Source organism: Eurypyga helias, unplaced genomic scaffold (genome assembly GCF_000690775.1).
Source record: "Eurypyga helias isolate BGI_N326 unplaced genomic scaffold, ASM69077v1 scaffold2086, whole genome shotgun sequence".
Classification (NCBI taxonomy): Eukaryota; Metazoa; Chordata; class Aves; order Eurypygiformes; family Eurypygidae; genus Eurypyga; species Eurypyga helias.
The window spans coordinates 58,242-82,680 of record NW_010254434.1 but is presented as its reverse complement, the minus strand read 5'-3'; the positions used below and the strand labels follow the sequence as shown (position 1 = coordinate 82,680).

Below are 24,439 nucleotides of genomic sequence, written 5' to 3'. Positions count from 1 at the left end.
TGAAGATGTTTGACTGTTTTCCTTTTGTTGCCATAAGCAAACTCACTGACTATGAAAAGGGATAAATTAGCATCTCCAAAGACTGAGTCTGTCTTTATTCTGAAAACAAGCAAAGAGGCAGCAGCAGCTCAGGCTCTCTCATCCTCCCCCCCTGCAATGTGCCAGCACAGCTCTTCGTGGAACTTGCCCAAGCCACTGCTACTCTATTTTTTTGTGAGCTGTACAGATTTTAAGCACTTGGCTGAGTCTGTGAACACGGAAGTCAGTTGTCACTTCTTAGATGAGGCCAAACAGGCTGATCACTGCATTGATTTTTTGCCCATATTGCTCAGACTGAGGGCAGTAACTTGTATTTTAAAGTCTCCTTAAACCATATTGTTTCAGTTCCAGCATTACTGTCACAAGCTTATGCAGCTCTCTGCTGCTCACTGAGCCATGTGGCATGAGCAAGCCTCATGTGCCAGGCTGTGTCTCATGGTGCACAATCACCAAGGGGCTCACCAACCCCAGGCTCTGGCTTTTATTGGGACCTTCTGTGCTGGTGTCCAGGCTTTTTTTTTTTTTAGACTATGTCTGCCTTTCTTTGTGCACCGTGGTGAACTGTTTATAAGCCCTTCTGCCTGTGAGACCTCTGAAGTAAGCAGGGAGATGCGGGTCTGGGTGATGTTGGGATGAGTGATGCTGGGCTGATCCCACCTGGCACCCAGCAACGAAGGTGGGCAGGGTGGGTTTGGAAGTACCATACAGGTGGTTTGCCAAGCTGGATGGACAGTGTCTGTCCAAGTGTGGTCACTCCTGTGGCTGCAAATGTATCCAGAGAACAGGGAGAAGATAGATGACACCCCTGCTTACCCTCTGTTTTCCAACCTTTCACCCACACATCTCAGCTGTCCTGCCATGCACCAGTGTCTCCCTGCACTAGGACAGGGTTCCAGCATTCCCTGGTTGGTGCTCCTTGTTCCTGCCTTCTCCCTGCAGGTCCCAGAGCAAGGCCAAGATGTAAAGGTTGGTTTAGCTTGGGTAGAGCTGGGAGGATCAGAATTGCTGAAAAAAATGGCCAGATTTAAGGCTTTAATATCTGTAGTTTCTGCTAAGTGCCATTGTGAATTCCCAAGTGTGTCCTGTTCAGGTTTTCCCGTGTAATGGCACTTACACTAACATGACATCCTGGATTTCTGCTGTGGCTTTCCCACCTCTAAGTACGTGCCCTACCTACAGCAAAGGTTTTTCAGCTGAGGGTGGCCCTCTGCTATTTTGCACCAGCGGTAACTTGGATCCAGGAAATTTCCCTTGAAAGCACATTAAAGTGCTACCAAGATGGTCTGAATCTTAACCCCAAATCCTCCCTTCATCTGCATGGTCCTCACTCAGCTCCAATCCCCGTGGTTTCTGAAGGGTATGGCCAAAGTAAACTTTGTCCATGCAGCTGTTGTGTTTTGACGAACTAATGACCACGCTTGGTCCTAAAGGGGCTGGGCTGCCTTGAGGAGTTCCTTCAGCCCTTCCAGTCTGCCCATCTTTACCAGCTGACCACAGACCACATCCTACACAGGTATCCCAAATCTGGAGCTTTATTTATAAAATGACTCGTACAGGGACACGCAGTCCTGAACAGCTTCAGCTTGACAGGGCAAAATTACTAGGCAGGGCACACTGAGACCTCTGAAGACGACCGGAGCTAATTTGCCAGGGGTTGGTTTGTAGATGCGAAGCCTCTTTATGTGCTGCTTTAGGGAACAAGCTCGTGTTCTTACATTGCTGAGTATATGCCAATGAATGCCACCATGCTATGTACACACTTTAATAAGAACTTTTCCCCTAAATTAGATGGAGGAGATGAAAATGGCTTGGCAAAACGATGTGACCTCGGAAAGTATTCCCAGCGAGCTCTGGAGAAACTCAAGCGCGGGCACGCAGTAAATTATTCAAAGGGCTGCCTCCGTTTGTCTGCTCCTCTCCTTCCAGGTGAACTAAAATCCATAGAGCGGGATATACTTTCTTCCTTATGTGGCTATATTTAGATCATTCCAGCCAGCCACGGTGGGAGGAAAAGGCCAACAGTTCCCAGCAAACACACAATGATGAACATCCAGAGGAAGATCCTGTCAATGACCATTGCAACGTACTTCCAGTCTTCTTTCACCTGGGAACACAGAGATGAAGGACCAATTATTGATGTTTATGTGAGATTACAATTTATGTAGACTATTAGTGCTTTATTCCAAAATAGGATATTTTAATTTAAGTCCAGAGATAGGAGGGGAAGGTCTCGGTTACATTTAGTGGTCCTATTCTATCAATTGCTGATGTTGGAGAGAGATTCCCAGACTGTGTGGGTGTGCATGTGCAATTGCAAACCCTGTTCACAGCTCTCCAGGGATGACATACACCCGTGGATAATTAAGCTCGTCTGCACACTCACTATCCCATTTTTTCCATCAGCAACAGCTGTAACTGGGTGTGTAAACAAGGCTGGAATTCAAACTGGGGAGGGTGGGGTGAGGGGGAAAGAAATTGCTCGTAAACAGATTTGCTTACAGATTAACGAAGCCAAACTCTTTCTGTGGAGGGATTGACAGCTTTGAGTGAGTAAGCAGTGAAAATGAACCAGCAAATAAAAGCAGTGGTCTTCCTCACCCTGCTTTTCCCCCACTTTTGTTTTGCTGTGGGAGTATTTCCCATCAATTCCACTCTGGGGAGGTCTAGTACTTATTAATACCATCAGGCAAGGATTGTAAAAGGCTATTTCATTCAATAAGAAACCACATACATATGAAAACCTCTTTTATTACATTGCTGTTATTAATTTCTTTCCCAGGAAGAGGACTGATCAGATGGTGAAGTTTTATTTGATATGGCTCTAGCCATTATAATTTTCTACAATATACCCCTTGGTGATTAATGGATTCAAGGGCTGAAATCTGGCACACTGCCTTGCTCTTTAGGGAAAAACATCTCAGTGGGAGCTAGCTCAAACCTCTTTGGTGGTTGTGACTGCAGCAAGTCAGGAGCGTGGTGTAAGAAGGAGGCAGCAAAGCCAAGGCTGTGCTTTGCTGGGGCTGTTTTACAAAGAACCTAACTTTGTTTTAAACAGAGGTAGTAATAAGGGAGTATCCCAGAACAGTAGGTGTGAACTAAAACATGATTTGTAGCAGACCTTGTTTGATTTTGTTTTTTTAAGATTATGCTGTTGATGCTGAAAATTCATTTCAGTAAAGGAAGCAATCAATGAAATCACAGAAATATCAATGAAATAGCTATTTGCAGCAGGTGTTTTCACAGCTACAGTGTCAACTTCAGGTCCTAAAATATTATGAGCTGTCAAGCACCAAACAAACAAGCCCTGAGCAGAACACAGTGACTCTGAAAACTCACCTTGAGTCTTTTCTTTCTTCATCAGTCATGGATACACCACTAAATTTTATCTTATACGTTGTGAGCGGTACAGAGACATCATGATGTGTCAGAGGGAGAGAATATACGACCCTGGCTTCTGTGACCAATGTTGTGACATTTTATTGAGCTAAGAGAATTACTCCTCGCAGTTAAGGTACGTGCGTTTACCTCATTTTGGCATTCTGAACTCTAAAGAGATCGTGAATCTTCCAGTGTATTTGCAAAGTACCTGTCATCACCCTGTGCCTCGGCACAGACAGCGTGCAGCGGAAGCAACGCCAGCCAAGCAAGCTCTTTAACTACACCTCTCGTTATTTGCCATGTGGACTGCTTGGTCAGGCCTTTAAATCACTGGTGTTGCTCCAGCTCCTTGGCTCAGTAAGCGGCGTTGTAAATAAGGCACGCACTGCAGAGCGTGTCGTATTTGCCCATATTTTGTTCTCTGAACAAAGAATCTTAAATTTCAGGACCATCTGGGCATTGTCAAAAGTGTAAGAACCAGAAAAATATTTTTATGCAATGGCTTATTTTATCCCCTTTAAAAATAACACCAAGTTAAGCAGGTCTTTACTATTCAATAGGCAAAGGTAAAAAACTAGAGGTTCATCCTGAAGCTTGTTACCTTCTTGGGGGAAAACATGTTGCTTTATGAGTGTCCAGCCCTTGGCACATTCATCCATAATTAGGCTGAGTAAAAGAAATAGTAACCCTTGGAATCGAAAGGAATTATCTCATCCCAAGGATAAGGTCTCAGTGGATAACTCCCCTTTTCTGATCTATTCATCACTTGCTGACAGTTGGAGTGAGTCTCTGATGCTTGAAATTCCTTGTGAGAAGGCAGCTGAGCAAGCTCTGGATGATTGTATTTATGGGATTAGTGCCTCATGATGCAACCAATGTGTAAGGAAAACCTGACATTTACCATCTGACGTCCTACTAGAAAGCTGGATTGAGTAAGTAGTGCCCCATTCTGGCAAAATAAGCTTTTTTGAGTATTTGTGCTAGTAAAACCTAGTGCAAGATCATACAAAGAAAAAAAACTAGATGAGTTTCTCTTTGAGAAAAGAAGGGGGAAATGGGAGAAGAGGAACAACTTGAAAAGTTCAACAGAAATTTGCTTTCAGATGTAATGGTGTATGGAGAAATACTCAGCCCATCTTGAAAATGATGGCTGGGAATACATCAGATGTTTGCAAAATCAATATCCAGCTTCAGACCGAGAGCACAGAAGGGTGAAATTGGAAATTATGGAGAGACAATGAAACACAAAGAGGAGGAGGAAAAGCAAATGATCTGGATTTTTTTTTGCTTTGTTTTCTGGCAGCACTGTATCATTTCCCCGTGGTCCAGCACCTCACGTGGAGCATGATCCGCAGAGGCTTCTCTGAAAATATCTATGCTGCTGTCAACATCTGCCACCCCAACTCCTGAGCTGTATTTTGATTAGTTTTTAAGAAGCTGACTTAAAATTATTTTTGGGAAAGGATCAGGGGCAGGAACCAGCTGACTCCCTGACTTGCAAATTCCCAAAAAGTAAGGGAATCCGTAGCTCTTCCCTGGTCCAACTCCTTGCAGGTGTGGAGTGGGAGCAGGGCAGTGGGAGCAGGGCATCCTGCCCCGGGGTTTGGGTGGAGGGCTGAAGTGCCTCGCTGATATCTGATCCCCAGGTCCCAGAGCCTGCAACACAGATTAGAGCAGTGCCGAGTGATTTTGTTGTACTTTGTTAAAAATAAACCGGTGAGATTATCCTGTGTCCCCTCCCCCTCAGCTATATTCTCTCCCATTTTATTTTTAAGCTGTCTTCAAAGTCTACTTAGAATCATAGAATTGTTTGGGTTGGGAGGGACATTAAAGGTCATCCAGTTCCAACCCCCCTGCCGTGGGCAGGGACACCTTCCACTAGACCAAGATCCTCAAAGCCTCATCCAGCCTGGCCTTGGACACTTCCAGGGATGGGGCTTAGTGTAGTCGGGAGCTGCACACAGGCATGAGGACAACAAGGCGTTCCAGAGGGTGCTGTTGGTGTCTAGTTATTTTGGCTTGTGTGTGACATGCAACTTGTTTTGCTTCTCAGCCTGTAATTAATTTCTAATGGCGTTTCTATCATATGCTGGGACAATTCGGTCTTGGATTTCCCCAGTGTACCATTGTGCTCGTATTGTTTGCAGTTATCCCTTTTGTAGCAAACAACTGCCTCTTGCATTTCCCATTTTCTCCTTGCTGAAGCACTTAATTAAATGAGCTATTTACTTTTAATTTAGAAGCACTGCCCCTGTGGCAATGGTGCTTTAGGAAAAAGACAGGAACTTCAAAAGCAGCTCTGTTCTCATTCTGGGAAGGTGCATGTCTCGGAAAACATTACCCAGGAGACAGAGAGCTGTGTCTCAGGGGCTACAGTTGCATCAGAGGTGCCTGCTGATAGATTTTGTTGAAGACTTCCATGAAGAAATGCCACAATTTGATTTTAAGATGAAAGCACATTTCTGAGTCCTGATGTTTTCCCCAATAAATTCTCATTTTAATAGATCAGTTCTGCTCCTTACATCAAATTTCAGTTCAGAAGATCCTGTTTCCTTCTTTTTTGTCATTTCTACCTAGAGAAAAAAAAAAAGTGCTTTCCCACTTGACATTACTTGGTGCCAGAAGAAGAACAGCACAGCCTCAGGCCTGGCTCAGTAGTTGTTCCCCTAAACCTGAAATCACCACCTCTGCCTAGCGTGACAACCACAAGTGCTGTGACAGAGCAGAAAACTGCACTCAGGTTTGCAGGCTTTTCCTGGGGAGCCTGGTGCATCCATGGTCCTAGGGGTGACTCTTCTCCAATCACTGCTGGATGTTTTCCTGGTGCCTTTGTTCGCAGCCTGGGCTGGCAGGAGGTCTGGTCAGAACCCTCAAAACTGCTCTTCTTCTGCTTTTGATGTTCAGTGCTATGAATAGCTTTCTCAGGATAATCACTTCAAGAGGGAAGAGTAGTGGAAGGTATAAGAAGAAAATTCAGTGGCTTCTGAAGACTGTTTTCATGTTAAAGAAAGCTGCACTCACAGATTAAAAGGAAAGAACCCAAGACATGCATGAACTCTGTTCTCGATGAACCAACAAGCTTAGCAGAAAGAGAAGCAGTTGAAATGGGAAGTATTACTGGTGTAATATTCTTTCATTTGCACCAGGGGGAAACAAGTGAGTTAAAATTAACAGACTTCCATGGGTTTACTTGTGATTATTGCTAGGAGGAGAGAGCAGAGTTTAATTCCCGCAGTCCTCATGTGCTTGTGAAGTGTTTTAGCCTGGCAAAGAGTGCAGGGTTGTCAACTAATGAAGCTGAGGATTCACAGCCCAACTCTGCCACAGATTTGTTCTGCGACCTTGAACAGGTCACCTCATCTCTGTATTTTGGCTGTCGCTCTTCAACAGAAGGAATAAACCGTTACATCCTTGAAGGGACGTTGTGAAGTGAAATACATTAAAGAACAGAGGCCTCTCAAACTATGCTACCAAAGGGTATCTAAATGGACAGTAGCACTTAATCTTTTGTTGCTGCTGCTAAGTGCTCAGTGCTGTGAAAAATGCAAATATAAAGACACTCTTCATGCCCAGGAAGTCTTGCATAAAAGCACTATGACTTGGGCTGACTCTACATCTTGAGAAATCAAACTGTAAGCAGAGCTGAAAAAGTACCTTTTGCTGACAGATCCCTGTAGGAAAAGATGGGCGGGACTTTTCTTTAGCAAGAACACTAACTTTGGGTTATCTTGTGGCTTCCTTCATTAAGGCCATAATTATCTAACACACCATATCCATAGTATCAAAGGGAAAGGACTACAAGAGGTGTGAAAGGATGCTGGTATTTGTATGTGCATCACCATCTCCATTAAAAGAAATTATTTCAGCCTCTACTTTCCTCCTCTACTTGTAGCCACATTTACCTCTTCACAGTAAGTGTGAAATTTGTCCACCCACCTTCCTGCACAGAGCTAACTGCTCCAGTGGAAGTCCACTAATGAGGAATTGCATCACACGGAGCTAAACACACCCCACAACATCCCCACGCTACTATGTGCTTCTCACACCCACCACCTATTTTGGGAATTTGCTTTCCTAGGCTCAGTAGCCAGAGTCTATGCTTAATAAAAAACCAAGAGTGTGAATTCCCCACTGTAAGAGGCTTCTCTATAAAGAATGTCTGCTACGTTCCCACCAGCTGACTGCCTTTTGGCCCTCTCTCACAGGCTTAGCTGCTTCCTTCCTACGTGACAACAACTTTACTCATCTTTTCTGCTGGAGAAACTTATTGTTCTAGAGTGGTCCTGAGCATGGTCTGGTTGTGCTACCCCCTTGGCCCACCACATGCCTGCCAAGACCCCAAGGAAAAACGCTCCAGCTGTGCCCATAGAGGCCAATGTGTCCAGTAGCCAGGATATCAGGGGTGGCTGAGCCTTCATTAGCAATTACACTCTCTGTAGAGTCCCCAGGTTTGGAGGGGCTTGCGTAGCCCAGAAGTTTTGACTTACCCAAGGAGAGCAGGCTGAGTTAGCATACTTACTGAGAAATCTGCATCTTCTGCTCGCAGGTGGTCTGCGATGTAGTGAACTCCTTCCACTGCCAGCTTCAAGGCTGGGGACATCAACAGGAGATGCTGGTCTTTGGCGCTGTGAGTCTTGCTTCCTTGAGCTGGTGTGTCAGCTGCCTCGCTCTTTTTGCACTTACACTTGCACTGAGGGGGCTTTTCCTGGGGCTGCTCTTCATTTAGCTGGCACCGCTGGGATGCTGGGGAGCCAGCGGATTGGCCGTTGGTCTGGGATGAGTCCTCCTGCAGGTAGCAATACTGGATGCTCCGGGACCTACAGCGGATGCCCCCTTCCTCTGCCTTACTGGGGCTGTGCATCTGCTGAACACTTAGTGATCTGCCTTTTGAGATGGAGGTGGTCTGGGTGTCACTCGTGGGGTAGGATGAGGGTTGTGGAGAGGAGCAGGTCACCTGTACAGGCTCTGGGTGCAGCACAGAGTACTGCCCAGAAGGGGATTTGCAGACAGGCTGAGGTTTGGTTGGCTCCTCGATGTGGGCACAGAAGGATGATGTGGGGGATGGCTCATTACTCTGGGGGCTGGGGGAAGATGAGGTAGTGAAGTGGGGCTCCACGTCAGTCTCGGACCAAAGCCTTGGCGTGTTGGTTATTTTATGCATGGATTCAATGAGCTTCTTGCAATTGTCTTTCACTGCAGAGGGACGCTTCATGAAGAGGAGGCGTGGGACAATGTCGAGGAAGATCCTCCTCACCCAGTCAGGCATCGTGTGCGTACGCGGGGAACGGTGGTGCACGTTGAGCACGAAGACAGTGATGATGATAGACAAGGTAACAAATATCATGGTGAAGAGAAGATACTCTCCAATCAGAGGGATGACCAAGGAGGTAGATGGGATGATCTCCGTGATGAGCAGCAGGAACACAGTGAGGGACAGCAGCACGGAGATGCACAAGGTTATCTTCTCTCCGCACTCAGAGGGTAGGTAGAAGACCAGGACAGTCAGGCAGGAGATCAGCAGGCACGGGATGATCAGATTGATCGTGTAGAACAGTGGCAGCCTCCGGATGATGAAGGAGTAAGTTATGTCGGGGTAGATCTCTGTGCAGCATTCATATTTCTTGCTGTTGTAATTGCCCACAGCATTGATGATGACCCATTCCCCGCTCTCCCAGTAGTCCAGCTGGTCCACGTGACTGTGCATGCTCACCAAGTCTATCTTGGCTTTGTCGTAGGTCCAGGAGCCAAACTTCATTGTGCAGTTTTGCTGATCAAATGGGAAGAAGGTGACGTCGATGCTGCAGGAGCTTTTGTAGATAGCAGGTGGCATCCATTTAATTCTCCCGTCATAGAAGAGGTGGGCCTTGGTCAGGTGGGTGACTGCAAAGTCACCGTCAGCACTGGGGAGAGATAGAAGATAAAAAAAGACTAAGGCTTCTCTGGGACTTCTCAACTTTGTTAAAGAAATAGGATATTTACTGCCTGGCTTCCAAAAACACAGTCAAGGCACCTGGCAGATGGGAGACGCACATCATGTGCAAACACTGGATCCATCCACCCTACCCCGTGATTTTTTAACTCTGCTGCCTTAGGCAAGCACTGAATTTGCACGTGAATGTCAGCCCTCACCTTGCGTAAGTAAGGTCCCTGAGGTGAATGTGCACAAGCTTTCCTCGAAGGTGTCCCATAAATCCCCTGGAAAGAGTTGAGTTTGGTTTAGAGCGGTGGGAGAAACCACCATCAGGTAGTGTGGCTGTGGGCTCTGCAGAATTAATTGTGACAGCTGCTATAAATGGAGGAGTGTTGGGTAACCATTCAGTCTCTTACATGAAAACCAGCAAGAACATCCTATTAATAGGAAAAATGAAAGTCAATCTCTTGATTTCCCAGTCAGAAAGAGAGCTGTCCTTTATGGTGTGTTCTTACAGGTACTCTCAACTGGAGTCTGGTATAAGGTAAATAGATAACAAGGCAAGATTTTACAGCAGAAAACCATTTTCCAGACAGTGAAAAAGCTATTGCATAAACGGCTCCACTGGGCAGTGTGGGAACGGTGCACTGATTCCCTGAAGCACCATGCCACGTGCCTGTGACACCAACTGCTTCCAGCTCGTCGTGGGGACTGGGATACAAGCGAAGGAGATCAAAAAAGGTGACGGGAGAGGCAAACGCACTGGGGATTTGAGGAAAGAAAGGGGAATGCCATACTCGACCTGTGACAGTGTTGGAGAAAGGAGGGAGATTGGGAACTCTGGGGCAGGGGATGTCCTCCCCTTGCCTCAGCATCCCCAGCCACAGCTCTAGCTCCTCCCTCACAACCCCAGCTCTGCAACTACACATTAAACCTGCCGCTTGCCCTGGTGCATGGGGGCCACAGAAAGAAATTAGCTCATTAATAGATTCAATTAGTGCAGCAGGTAATTAACACCCCATGTGGTTATGCCATGCCCTGTTCCTCCCCTGCTCTCAGTGAGGAGAACATGGACTGTGACACCTAAACTCCACGTCTGGGGCCAAGCCCACAGGTACCTTCTCTACAGCAATGTCCTCCCCTCGGGCAGTGTCTGCAGGATCCACAACTGCGTCAGCTTGCACAAAGAGGCAAAACGAAGCGTTCAGAGATGCAAAAGAAACGTATCTCCTTGTTTGAATAATCATCATGTTAGAGACTAGGTGTTTGAATCACAAAATCACACCTTAGTCTGATAATGAGCCAAGTCCCTACTTCTGCAGCTTCTTTGTGCAGTGATGGGCTAAAACTTCAAACCCCCTCTCTCCATTGATTTCTCCTTGGACAGTCACATCCTGGATTAAAAACCCTGGTTCAAGCATCCTTAAAATGTGGATAAGCTTTGGGTAGACCTGCAATATTTTTTTCCATCCTGAACAAACGTCTGAAAGGTTGTAATCTCACCCGGAAAAGCAGATGGGATCTGTTTGTAGAGCAATGCCCTCAAGTCTAGCTACAGGAATAAAGAAAACAGTACTCAAAAAGCAGAGAGGGAATTGGGGACCTTCTTACACACCCGGCAGAGCCGGTGCAGAGCTCAGGGATATGGAGGAAGAAGCCTGTTGTGTGATGCCGAGTGGCAAACAGCAATGCTACCAAACAGAGAGGAAGCTGAGCAGGGGAGGGAAAGCTTCTGCTAAAAACTTGAGATGAATTATTCAGGCTGATATAGATAGAAAGCTCTCGGCTCCTGCCCAGCCCTCCTGGCTGGAGCCCATCCAGCCTGCAGCCGCTTTCCCAGCAACTTCCCTTGGACCTGCTCTGCTGTTTCTGCGCTCAGATGTGCCCTAAGAGCATCCATGCAGCGACGGGGAGCACAGGGCTCACACCTCTCCTCTTCCTCACCAGCAGCAAGATAAACAGCATGGGGATGAGACAGTGGGTTCCCCCAAGCTGCAGAAGGCAGAGGAACTTCCCTAAATTTATTTCTTTAGGAGACAATCCATTAATTCACACGCAAAAGGGGAAAATAAGACTTTCTGATATTTCCTCTTGCCCTGTGAAACATCCTCACCAGTCCATGGCCAGCCTGGCTTCCAGTGACACTGGTGTAGTATTGATTGTTTTGGCAGGGTGGCAGGATCTGGCCCTCAGTGATGTCTCTGGAATAACACCCTATCTGGGCAGAGATGGCACATGCCCCTGATCCCCAGGGTCACAGCCCATATCTTTGTCTTCTGAGACAATTTTCCAGATTAACTGAATGAATGCAAAAATAAATTGAGAATTATTGTTTGTGGTGGAGAACTGGTGTTTTATTGAGCTCACCTTTGTTTCCGTAATGGAAAGCCTTTGCTCTCTGTGACAGATTTTGGAAAATCAAAAGGACCCAGTACTTTATGACCTCTGAACTGGGCTTTTTCTAAAGTTTTAGAATGTCTTTTCTTTTAAGACAAGAAAGCTAAAAATATGTACAAACCCAGACTGTTGTCTCAAGAGGATCAAGGCAAAACCACCATTGTTTTACTCCAAAGCAAATAAAAATGAGCAGTGCCATTGTACCCTGCACCCAACCCCTTTGTTACCTCTCCTTTCTTAAGTCTAATTTACACTCCAGGACCACTTGCTTTGGATGGAAACCATTTTTTTTTTCCCTCCGGGGTTTTGCCTGCACTGTAAAGCCAGATCGAGAGATGAAACACGCACAGCAAGTGACAGCCCAGCGTTTGCTCTTCTCAGTGGTCTTCTTTCTAAATCTCAATAGGAATTTGGAATCCAATTCTGCATTTAATGAGATCTCTGCAACATGGTTAAATTGTTCATTAATGGAACAATATGTTTATAATTGGACTTATAGTACAGAAGAGAGATAATAAGCATCCACTAGTGTTTCCCTTCTTAGGTGGAGCAATGTGTTAGTGGCTGGGTAAATGATGCAGGTGTGGGTTTTTCCTTTGGAAAAGGGCAAGAAACTCTTCCTAAAAATTCAGGCAGGAATAATAATAATTCATATAATTGTGTTTCATTCCCAGAAATGCCTTGTCTGGCAGCTTTGCAGTCTCTGCATGACTAGCCACACGCCTCTTCTGCAAGTGTAGATGTAACCAGTGTGATGCTGCAGGTCTCGTGTGTCAATTACTTCCATAACTGATCCGCTTCTTTGATGAGGAAGGTATTTTTTAATTGCTTGCCTAACAAACCCAGCCTCATCCTGCGTCCTCTTTGGCTCACCCATTGTTACAAATAACACTGCTGCTGCCTTCCAAGCTGGATTTTGCCTGCAGTGCCATGGCAGGAGTGAAACCAAGAGCAGAATTGCTTCTTGATTTGAAAGTTGGCTTATGACTCTGAGGAGCCATAAAACACCCTGGGAATCTCCTCCTTCTCCCTCACCAACCTAACAAGGCTGTGAAGTAATTCCTGACTTTACTGGGCTTGTTTGAACCTCTCATTGCAGTTCACTGTAGAGATTAGCTGAGCAATTTGTAAGCAGGGTAAATTAGCCATGCTGTTGTATACAGACTGTATCCAAGCCAGCTATATTGTGCAAAGGTAGTGTTAACTCTTCATTTATACATATGTTTTTGCCTCCTTCCCAAGCTTACCGCCCACACTGGACCTTGAAGCATACGCTTACTGGATTGGAAGCTATGCTTGCTGGCGCCCTGCCCATGCAGGGTGAACCTAGAGATGCTTTCATCCTGCTCCTCTTGACATGAGAGAGGGAGCAAATAAGGTCACCTGGCTGCTGACAGTTTTCCAAAGCCTTTCTCCAATCTCCTCTAAGGGATGGAGTTTAGGAAGCCAACTACAAAAAGAAGTCTGCTGTTATAAGGTTGTGGAAATCCTGTTTTCCTGTGGAAAGCTTTGCTGTGGGAAAACCCATTCCTAGCCAAGTTGTGCTGACAGCCCTGACAGCACAACATGAATATTTTCTTAGACATGAAGGTGGGAGATCTGATACAGTGGGATGGAGAAAATCTGCAGTCACTCCTTTATAGTGGTAGCACATTTCCATCTCGATCAGTCTAGAGCACTGTGTTGTGACAGTTGTCATGAAAAACCATTTGGAAGAAGGAGCAAGTGCAAGGTAAACATCGCAACAAGGACTTGAGGATTAAGACAGTCAGGCTCTCCTGATTACTCTGACCTGACAGTTCTAAAAATCTGTTGGTATTATAGTACTGGAGCTCTTCTATTTTCATGTCAAATACAACAGTGCACACCAATAAAGAGAGAAGACAGTTGCTTATTCCTTTGCCAACGGAAATAGCGCTACTCTGTTCTGCAGCCTTTCATTCCTCATTGCAAGAATAAAGGCTGCTCCTCTAAAATCTTCTAAGTTTATAAGGGTTCAGGAATGGCATTGTTTTACTGGCAGCCATCAACTGAATTGCATTAAAAAGCTCTGCTGATGGAGGAGCTTGCTTTTTTTTCCCCAGTTTCTATTTTCCTTGCAGTTGGGAGATACATCATCTCACAAAATTAAATGTTTTCAGAATGCATGTAAATGAGGCACACATTTATTTTAATTTCTGGTGATACAATTTAAATCCAAACAGAGCTTTAAAAGCCTGAAAATTAGCTATATACATACATGGATGGATATAGCTAGAATGTCCTAATTGAAAGCATTTTTCATTGAACAGCAGTAACCAAGAAAAACTAGAGTGTCAAGACCCCTTTAAAGAATGTACCTTGCACCCTTCTGGTAGGCATTAAAGAGATGGTTCTGTAATACTGAGGTTAAAATACTCTCCAAAGGCAAATCAGAGAATAATTTATATAACAATTGTTTTGTGCTACCAAATTGGTAACTACAAATTCATGGGTTGGAAGGAATGTCTGGAGATGATCTAGTTCAAACTCCCTGACCAAAGCAGAGTCAGCTACAAGAGGATCAGGGTTTTGTCCATTTGAGTTTCAAATATCTCCAAGAACTTGGCAAACTGAGTACAAAACAGATGTGTCGATGTACATCTTGGGTACACAGATGGAGGTGTTTGTGTATTGATTTGTACTTCTGAAACAAGCAAAAGCTGGGATGGGACTTACAGATATTTAGAAGTCATTGGTAACCAAAATTTTCACCATTCCTCAATAAAATAGGCATCTGTCTCAGCAATGGCTGTGCTACACTGATTAAATAAGCACAAGATTCTCAGAAGGCTCTGAGGGTGCTGAATTTGTGCATTTTCCTTCAACTCTTCCCTTTGCCAAGCACCCTCATCAGCATTTTGTAGGCAAAACTCTAGGCTTTGTCCTTGGCAAATTGGTAGGAGAAGACCTGGGATGCTAGCACAGCAACAGCCCATGAGAGATCCCCCTTACAGATTTCTATCTGTTCCTGTATTACTGGATAGAGTTTGGCAGAAAACCTTAAAGGCATTTAGAGATATAATTCCTCTCTTGAAACATAGTCAGTTAAACTTCCAGAGGAATCAGGAAAGCTTAAGTGTGAAGCAGTGATTACGGGAATATAATAAGGACAATCTGGTGCAAAATGACATGATCTGTGCAAGTATATGCACGCAAAGAAAAATGTCAAGAATGTTTCCAGTACTTTCAAGGTTAGACTAGGGCATATTTTTGCATTTCTCCTCGAAACAGCTTTGGGATAAGTCAGGAAACCAGTTAGTCCATAAGTTTCACTGGTTGCAAGCATCATAGTATAGTTCAAAAGAACTCTTAGCTTTCTCATGATTTTCAAAAGCCACCTGCCATATGATCTAACTCAATCCCTCCCCCCCTTTTTTTTTTTTTGGTGACTATGGAGCCAAAGGCAAGGATTTCTTTTTGAAGCAGCTAACACCAGAAAGTAATTGAGAAAAAACAGGAGTTTGAAGTCTAAATATTCCCTGTAGCTTCTTCCCAGGTCTTACAATCATCAGGCTAGAGATGACAAATGCTGCAATGCTATCATGAATATCCAGTTGAAAACCAGCCAGTGAAGCCCTCATTTCAAGTTCCTTGCCCATCCATTAGGCTCAAGGACATGGTCTTGCATTCCCCTGGGCAGCCTTGAGCACCTGGCTGCAAACCTGTGGTTTCAGGGTTTTCTCCTCTGGAGTTTCTTTGTTTCATGGGGTCCAAATGGCTCAACACAGTGACGGAGAAGGGAAAAAAATTGAAATGAAGCCCAAGAGCTTATTCCCTGATTAGACAATTTTTTTTTCTTTAAATATACAAAGAAAAACTAAAATGTGCTTCAAGTCTATTCATGAATGGGAAAATAAGGCAATGCAGAGGATTAGATAATTCATTTAGAAATGATTTGGTGGTGTCTGAAGATCCTTTACAGCCTTAGATAAGGAACAGCTGGTCTTCTTGGCAGAGAAGAGGCTTTGTCTCTTCACTATTAACTCATATTCCTCTGTTATACATATGTTTTGTCACATCTAGTAGGAACTATTTACAGAGTCTTGGAATTTATCTCATCAAGCCTGAAAATTCAACAGCATAATAATTTCCCTGTAGGATATTAATTTGGTCTTGGATTCCTTATGAATGTTGACAACTACATGTACTCTCTAGGCCAAACCAGCTGAATTTACTGATTTAATTTGGGCCTCTAGAGTGGATAAATGGAAGGTTTTTTTACAATAATGAGCTTAGATGTGAGAATAACCCCACAACAAGGGAGTAGTTTTCCTTAAAGATGTAAATCTCAAATCAATTTAAATTTCACCATTTATATGTATATATCCCAAAATGAAAACAGAAAGTCTCTTTTCCAAAGGATACCATGCCAAGCAGAGATACCGTACTTATGCCAGTTTATGTGGTAAACAATAAGTAACTCGCAATAAAAAGCCTCAAGAGTGCAAAAGGCCAGTGTGGACACACTCCCTCTTCCGCCAAGGTCTCTACACACAATCCTCTTGCTCTTAGGGACCCAAAACCACGTGCATGTACTTTAAATTCCCTCTAAACAATATATATATTATGTATATGTAAAACATGAGTCAGAATCCTTGTTAGTATCACCCATGACCAGTCACTGTATTTGCAAAGCCTTTCTTTCTAAAAAATTTTGAGCTGAGAACCTCACAAAGAGAAACACTGACTGGTTATGCAGTTGGTGAGGTGCCACGCAGAAGACCCTCACCTTGGTGTCCCTTCATGCTACAGGCTTTGCCATGCATGTGTTGCATTTGCCCTGCAACCCCTGAAAAATGTGAAACCGGACTGCTAGAGCAGTGCAACTAAGATATTGGCTGCAGTTTCAGATGCATTCGATAGGTAGCTGGGTAGAAAGAGAACTATATCCTAGGGTAGAAAATAGTCTACACGAGGCTGTATGAAAGAGCATGGGCACATATAGCAGTAAAGAGATACAGAATTAATGGGAAACCATTACTGACTGGCTAGTGGTTGGCGCCTACATCCATGTTTAATTCATGGATAAAGTAACCAATTAAAAATGCATGATAGACTCATGACAACCAACAGAGGAATGCATGATTATTAATGGTAAATATGGATGAAGGGAGAGAAGCAGCTTGGATTTAGGTAGCTGGGGCACTACATCTTTCTGCGTGGAGGCAGGTCACCAATACAGTTATGGACTTGCCAACTGCCATACCTCCCAGCAAGCCTGACTGAGTCAAAAAATAAGGTTGGCAAGGCTGAAAGACTCACAGCCCAGAAGTGGATAAGGAGGACATTCTGGAATAGCTGCTCTGGCCATCAGATAGGCAGCTGCTCCCCAAAGACCCTGTAGCTGCTCAAGTGATGGCAGCAGTGAACAAGGACAACAGGGCAGAGGGGCAGAGCCCGAAAGGGACAGAAGCCAATGGCTACACATCTCAGAGGTCTGGGTGCCCCTTGACCTCTGAGGACTGCTTTCAGCATGAAGCCCCAAAATGTCTAGAGCAGAAAGGGTTATCACGGCCACCTTCTTTAGCACTAGGGCTTTCCCTGCATGGACCATGCTCGTCAGCTGGGGTGAGCCAAGGGAGCAGAGGCAGGGATGACACAACAGGCTGTTGTGTATCAGCAGCTCCAGAAAATGGAGGGTTTAAACCACAAAGGTCCTATAGATGATGGGGATTTGTGTAGTGCTGTTTCCCTTGGCCTTACAGTCCACCACAACAACTACCAGAAGCTCCAAATTAATTAAGCAATGAGAATGACAAGGACATTTATTTTTTTCCTCTGAATAACTTTCCTAGCTGCAACGTGAGGTACTTTATATGTGAAGTACATAATATTCATGCTCAGAGAGCGTCCCTGTAGGATAGGAAGGTCCAAGTGCCCAGGAATTAGCAATTTCCATTGGTTTGATCTCTGAAAGGTGCTGTGTGAGGATGCAGTGATTTCCAAGAGGTTTGCAATCACTCCACAGCACTGAGGATCAGAAACAAGCTAATGGGAAATATAACAACTTCCATAGTCTCCAAAGCTCACAGTCCCCTGGGCAGATTCCTCCCTCAGCTTTTTAAATTTTTTTTGAAAACAAAAGCAAAATCCTATCAAACTAGAACCAGGAAACTGTTTATTAAAAATGAGCCTGATTTCCGTTGTGTTTTCTGAGTGTTAGCCACATACAGAGAGGACTTTGTTTGATGCTTGAAGCAAGTTTTTTCTCTGGAGCCTGTGCTAGGGAGAGAAACTGGGGTATCCTACATCCCAGGAGACTGGAGAGCTCTGTTATGATAAGTCAAGGAGAAAACAGTCTTGGCACTTGGACAGTCTTTCCAAGAATATCAGCAGGCTCCAAAAGAAAATAAAAACCCAACCACCTGCTCCCTAGGAAGTGTCTGTACAAGAGAGATTTCAAGCATTCAGGGTCTGGAACAAATACCTATTTCAGAGTAATTCTAGAATGGTTTGGGCTTTTCTGAAACCTGTATTTGTAGACATGCAAGTATGACATGTTTCAGCATATGAAGCCCATCCTCAGTAATTGGCTTTTTCAGCTGATGGTGATGAATTAGGGGAGAGGTCCTCCGTGAAATGAAACTGAAGAAGACTGAAAGCTCAAATTCAGCTTAATTGTGTGTCTGGCATGTGAAGAGAAAACAATACCCACACCCCACCCAAAGCCTGCTGTCCAAAGGAAGGAGTATTAGGAGAACAAAGCCCTAGTGATGAATGGTACTCATCTCATTTAAGGCATTTCTGGGACAACTATTATGAGAGTATACATGTACTTCAACCACAGAGAACAAAAAGAGGAACAATTGCAAGCACCACCTTGTTGCCATAGGCAGAGTAAATTTGCAAGGATGGGACTCCCCTCTGGCCACAGTGCCCACACTCACTTGTTGTAGAGGACGATATCTGGCCTCCAGATGAGCTCCGAGGGGATTCGGATGGATGTGACGTTTTCATATTCTTGGGGGTCCCAGCGTAGCTTGTAATCATGCCACTCCTGCCAAAAACAAGGTGGTTTCAAAACTGGGAGAGTTCAGATTGCAAAACTGAAAATGAACATGGAAAAGCACATGTTTTGGTGCACCCACCTGCTTCACCCACACGTTCGTCGTCATCATTTGATTTTTCTCATCCTGAAACGTAAGATCAGAGGTTGGTTACAGAAGCAGATGAATCAGCCCAAGGAACTCGTTAAATTTCTATTAGCTATACTTAATTTTTGTAATTATAAATCACCTCTGCAATAAATGTAAGTTCCATCTTGGAAACAATAAGCAGACGTTTCTGTCATTTAACATGGGACAGGGCACAGCTGCCTGATAGCACTGAACAGCTGAGCCTGCACCTAAGCAATCTTGTGAGCAGACGGACTTGAATTTGTTGGGATTTTCCTCAGTGCTGATGGACTCAGCCTGGGATGATGGGGACAGACAGAGGTAAGGGCTCCACAGCTCATCTTTGATGGAAGGAAGGGGAGTGGTGGATGTATATGTCCTCACACACGTGTGCGTGGATTACAATGCTCAGCTTCATTTGCAAGTAGCGTTTAGTACTTCTATGGTGAAACTACCCGTGAACAGAGTTTTGGAAACACAAAGCTCAGCAATATTTCTCCTTCTACCAAATATATGAACTTAGAGCACTATGGATTGGGTTTTCTGAATAAACCCAAGCTACTCTGCTGACACGTAACCTTTGTGTATAGCCATGCTGTCAGCTGGCAGACTTTCTCCCAACTCTAAGTACAAACAGTATGAAAGGTAGAACGATATATATACTTTGAAATAATGTAAAGCAGATACAATGCTGGCAGCTCAGTAGTAGAATTAATTACCATTTTCTGCTTGCCTTGCATGCTTGTTACAACCCCTGTGTAAATAATCAGGATGCATTATGTGGGGCAGAGCCTAGTCCTACTCTTTCACACCAGAGCTCCACGATTATTTGTGTGTTTGCTTTGTTTCTGGCTCTCTTTGGTCTGGCATCAGAATCAGCTCAATTGACAGGGCTCATGTGGAAGCAAACTGCTCATCATTAACCTTGCACTCGTGGCAGTCCAGGATTAATTCTGAACATTAAAAGCCAGGAGATTCATGGCGGAGCAATGCCTCCCCCTCGCTGAGCCTCCTCATTGCTTTTGCGGCATCAAGTGTAAAACCTGATCAGAGATACCCTTGTCAAGGGATTAGGGACCAGAAGGGACATGGAAGAAGGAGGAATACAAAAAACATTCAAATGAACAACAAAGGAAGGGAAAAAATGCAGCTGCTTCCTTGGTTGCAGGTGAGAGATGCTGCTGGAGGAGGCTGCCATGGCCTGGACCTATCCTTGAGCCTCTGCTTCTCCTACCACACTGTAATTCAAGCATCTGAGGGTCTCCACCAAAGCCCCTGCACTGGAGATCCCAGTCTCGCAGGTGCTACCCTTTACTGGAATGTTCCTCCCTGGCTGGGTGCAGCCCCTTGGTGAAACTCCTGCCCATCACTACACCCGAGGGCTCTGCCATCCTCCTGACCCACGTGAAGCATGGCTCTAGCCCCATGTCTTTAGCTGGTGGGGGATTTGCAATGTGCTAATGACTCTGCCTGCACAGAGACAGCCCAAAGGACAGTGCCCGATCCTGCAGTGACCATGGTGTTGCCCTGTCTGGCCTCTTCTCTCAAGGTGAACACAGCATGCAAGATCCTGCAAAGACACACGCTTAGGACCCCAAATATGTTCCTCGGTGGCTGCTCCTGGACACATGCTCAATCCCTTACCACTTTTTTCTGGGCTGAGAAAAACCCTCAGCACACCAGGGTGAGGTAAGGACATGGAGGGATGTCAAGTTGCACATTGATTTTTGTCCCGTCCCGTCCCCCCCCCAGCCTTTTGTCAGCAGGAGCTGGGGTTTGAATACGGCTCTGATTTCTCTTTCAGACTTCTTGTCGTTGGGAGCTGAACATCAGGTCTAACAAATGCAGTGGGGTTTGCACCAAACCAGTGTCACGGTCGTGAAGCAGGAGAGAGAGACGGAGTGCTGCAGCAGTGGCAGGGGGTGTCATCATACCCCAGGCACACAGAGTGGGGCAAGAAGAGATGAGAGCTCTCCTCCAGCCATACCCACCAGCCCTGGCACACAACTGCCTGCTAGTTGTACTTCTAACCACTGACATGATTTTAAGATGATTAATTCTTCTTAAGTAAACTGGGAAAAGCACTACGAAGCAGGTGTATCGATCCTCCCCCTTCCACGATTCAGCAGCTGCATAATGGTAAGTCTCTCTCCTGCCTCCACAGTCACTAATGTCTCATCTTTAGTCTTATCAATTATTCAGATGAGAACCGTACAACTTCAACATTAGCAACTGCAAACAGCCCTGGATCCCTCAGGCTGATGTAAGAGAGAGGAGGGGAACAGAAGACCATTTCTGTGCTGCAAAGCTGGAAGCTGACGGCTTGTGTGCAAGGAGATCATAGAATCACAGAATGGTTTGGGTTGGGAGGGACATTAAAGATCATCTGGTTCCAACCTCCTGCCATGGGCAGGGACACCTTCCACTAGATCAGGTTGCTCCAAGCCTCATCCAGCCTGGCCTTGGACACTCCCAGGGATGGGGCATCCACAGCTTCTCTGGGCAACCTGTCCCAGTGCTCCCCACCCTCTCCAGGAAGAATTTCATCCTGATGTCCCACATCTCAAGCTTCCTCTTTCAGTTCAAACCTGTTACTCCTTGTCCTGTCACTCCCTGCCCTGGGAAAAAGTCCCCTCCCACACTTTCTTGTAGCCCATTCAGGCACTGGAAGATGCCTTAAGGTCTCCCTGGAGCCTTCTCCAGGCTGAACAGGCCCACCTCCTGCACCACCTCTTAAAACTCTTATCTCAAAATATAATATATTGCAGTGAGTAATCTGTTATGATTTTCCCACCCTAGTAAGGGTTTTAAGTTGCCTTACACTTCCCATTGTCATCCGCTTTCACTCTGCCACATGGATACAGTAAGTGGCAGCGAGGTCGATACGTGTTCGAGACGTGCCTCTGCACAAACACACCGTCCTGCCAAGTGCTGCACGCAAAGAGGGACAGGAGCGTGAAGCATGCGGGAGCAAGACCTTCACAAGCTAGACACTGTGTGTGCTTAACATCTGCAGCCCTGAAGGCATCTCCTTGACCCCAACACGCTGTGATAGAGTAACCCTTCAAATACCATTTCGATGTGCATCAGTCTGGAATGCAAACCCCTCCGTTTCATACATGGCACATGCAGTTTGCACACATGTAACTTCTATTTGAGCAAACATTCAGCAACAATTTTCTCGATGCTATCTGCCAGATTAGCTATCAACCCTCAAAACTTCCATTTGCAGAAAGCTCTTCAGGCAAGCTGTCATTCAGAGATTCATAAACCACTGCTCCTATTAGCTTGTGTGTATTAGTGTTAATAATTATGGCTCAAATTCCAAATCAGTTATTTGTTTTTTCCTAAACCGGGACTCTCTGGCATTTATACCAGTTGCTCCACTGGTCTGCTGTGATCAGTCCCACAGGTTAAGGAAATTTGTATTCAGTTTATAGTAAATGAGGAATAAAGGATCCACTTTGATAACCAGCTACTCACATGAGTCATCCCTCATTCCAGCAGAGCTGTCTGCGTGATAACTCTTGTCTGCTGGGAGCAGTCTTCCCAGCTTGACCCTGGATCAGCTGGTCAAACCCACACACACCAGGAGCCTCTCCCCAAGCCCCAGCCTGGTTAATCTTAGCCACTTGTTGCACAAACAGGTTGCACTTACAACATCTATGAGCTGAGCAATGGACAAGCCGAAGCGGACGAGGACCACATCGGAAATGTTGGCGACAGGGCGGGACCACTTGTTATAACCAGAGAAGAGTTTCTTCAGGAGACGTTCCTCTGCGTGGGCTCGGGTTTCCACATGGCCGAAGGCTGTGGGGAAGGCATGGGGCACGGTGGCATGAAACGCATACAGCTCCAAGCACCCGCTTGGCTGGAGCCTTCTCCCGGGGGATTCTGGGGCTAACTCCAGCAATGGGCAAGTAGGGTCACACAGGAAGGTGTTGCCAACCTGCTGAATTGTTTCCCTCCTACCCCAGGCATGGCCATGGATTTCTCACTTTATCCACCCACCGTGGCCAATTCCCAATGTAGGATTTCTATTGTAAAGCAGGATTGATCTGCAGAAATTAGGGGCATCAGAAAAACCATTTGAAAAAACACTACATGGGCCATTCTTCCCTGAATCTTGTTTAATTTTTATGGCCACTTCACAGCAAGTTTCTAGCAGGGAAGTCTGTGAGCAGGAAAGAGGGATGCTAGAAGGGTACAGCAAAGAGGAAAAAGCAGCTTCCTGCTGGGAGATAGGGCTTTTGGGCCAGATTTACACATAAAATCTGGCATCAAATGCATCAGGGGAAAAAAAAAAAAGGCAGCCCTTCAGACTAATGTTCATAGCTGTTTTTTCACGAAACTGATGGGTGAAGGAAGAGGATGGGGGAGACCAAAATTGGATAAAGACCTCAGTTTCCCGCAAGAAAGACTTTAAAAGTTGGAGGCTGTAAGGAGCAGCCCTGACCCTGCACGTAGACTAGAGGAACTGGCGGAGGTGTCTGTTGGTTATTAAAAATTAAAGCCACCCTTCTTGCAGGGGGCTGCCGGGGGAGCTGCGCTCCTGTGCCGGCGGCACGCAGATGCCTCCTCCACCACGGACGGTGGGGAGAGGGAGCCGGGGGCTCTCCCTGCATCCCTCGTGGAATATGGCTCCTACTTAGTCTTTAGCTGCCCTGGATTATACAAAGGGAAGCATTAGCTGAGCGCTGGCAGTGCTCTCCCCGGCAGGAGCTGTAGCCCGGAGACACATTAACACACTTTATCAAGGAAAGAAAAACCCAGGCAAGAAGCAGGATGCTGAGCCCCTGCCTGTATTCTCCCTCCTGTCCCCTTCCCCACCGCGGCTTTAACCCTTTCCCCATCAAATCAGGCAAGGAGCAGAAAATAAAATCAAAGCATTGCTCAGCAGAGGCTGGTGTTTAGGGAACCTGCAGCCATGGGGCAGGAGGATGCAGGAACAGGGAAGATTCCTCATTGATAGGGACCGGTTCCCAGTGTCTTTGAGAAGGGTAAGGGAGGAAAGAGCTAAAGGGCAGAGCAGGGGTAGAAAAGCTTTCTCAAACTTACCGGGGAAGATGCTGACACAGAGCAGGAGGAGGAGGTTTCCTTTAGACATGAGAAATCCCATTGTGGAGCAGAGCTCAGGCTCTAGTACGCAGAGTCTCCTGTCAGGGCAACTTTTCCTCTCTGAATCTCTGGATCCTCCAGCTTCATTCCCTTTAACTCCTTTCTCTCCTTCTCGCTTGCCTCTGGGAAGGAATAATAGCTGGTGTTTTGTTTATCTTTCCTCTTCTGACTGATTTCCAGCTCTTCCTCCTAGAAGGATGCTCTTCCCTGGGACACCGACGCACACGTACTTGCAGGAGATGCGGAAGGGCTGCAGAAGAGCCACGAAATGCACAGCATCCCTGGGCTCTCCGGCTTGCTCCTCTCCCCTTTCCTACGGGGCGGTTTGGCTGCTGGCTTTGTTGCTGGCTGCTGCTTCTCTCACCCTTCCCCCAGCCCTTTGGGCAGCCTTTGCTCAGATTCTGCTGCTGATGGGCCACCGATGCCCACGCCAGCCCTTGGAGGAGCAGAGAGGGAGCAC

General features: G+C 45.7%; 1 protein-coding gene across 1 annotated transcript; it reads right to left on the bottom strand.

The window, feature by feature from the left end:
* Nucleotides 1-1,555: 1,555 nt before the first annotated feature.
* Nucleotides 1,556-23,983, bottom strand: CHRNA4 (cholinergic receptor, nicotinic, alpha 4 (neuronal)). The gene is made up of 6 exons (XM_010152959.1): nucleotides 23,920-23,983; nucleotides 22,520-22,671; nucleotides 18,835-18,879; nucleotides 18,634-18,743; nucleotides 7,937-9,317; nucleotides 1,556-2,143 (listed from the first exon to the last, which is right to left on the bottom strand). Exons 1-6 carry the CDS (start codon nucleotides 23,978-23,980, stop codon nucleotides 2,018-2,020), a joined length of 1,875 nt encoding a protein of 624 aa, XP_010151261.1. The 5' UTR covers nucleotides 23,981-23,983; the 3' UTR covers nucleotides 1,556-2,017.
* Between the last annotated feature and the right edge of the window lie 456 nt (nucleotides 23,984-24,439).

Bases quoted from the DNA above. Each gene is read 5' to 3' on its own strand.
- CHRNA4 (XM_010152959.1), bottom strand. From the start codon at position 23,980: ATGGGATTTCTCATGTCTAAAGGAAACCTCCTCCTCCTGCTCTGTGTC. The intron at 22,672-23,919 runs GTAAGTTTGAGA...CCTTCCCCACAG, and splicing joins CTGTGTCAGCATCTTCCCCG to CCTTCGGCCATGTGGAAACC. The intron at 18,880-22,519 runs GTAAGTGCAACC...CTTACGTTTCAG, and splicing joins TTGCTCAGCTCATAGATGTT to GATGAGAAAAATCAAATGAT.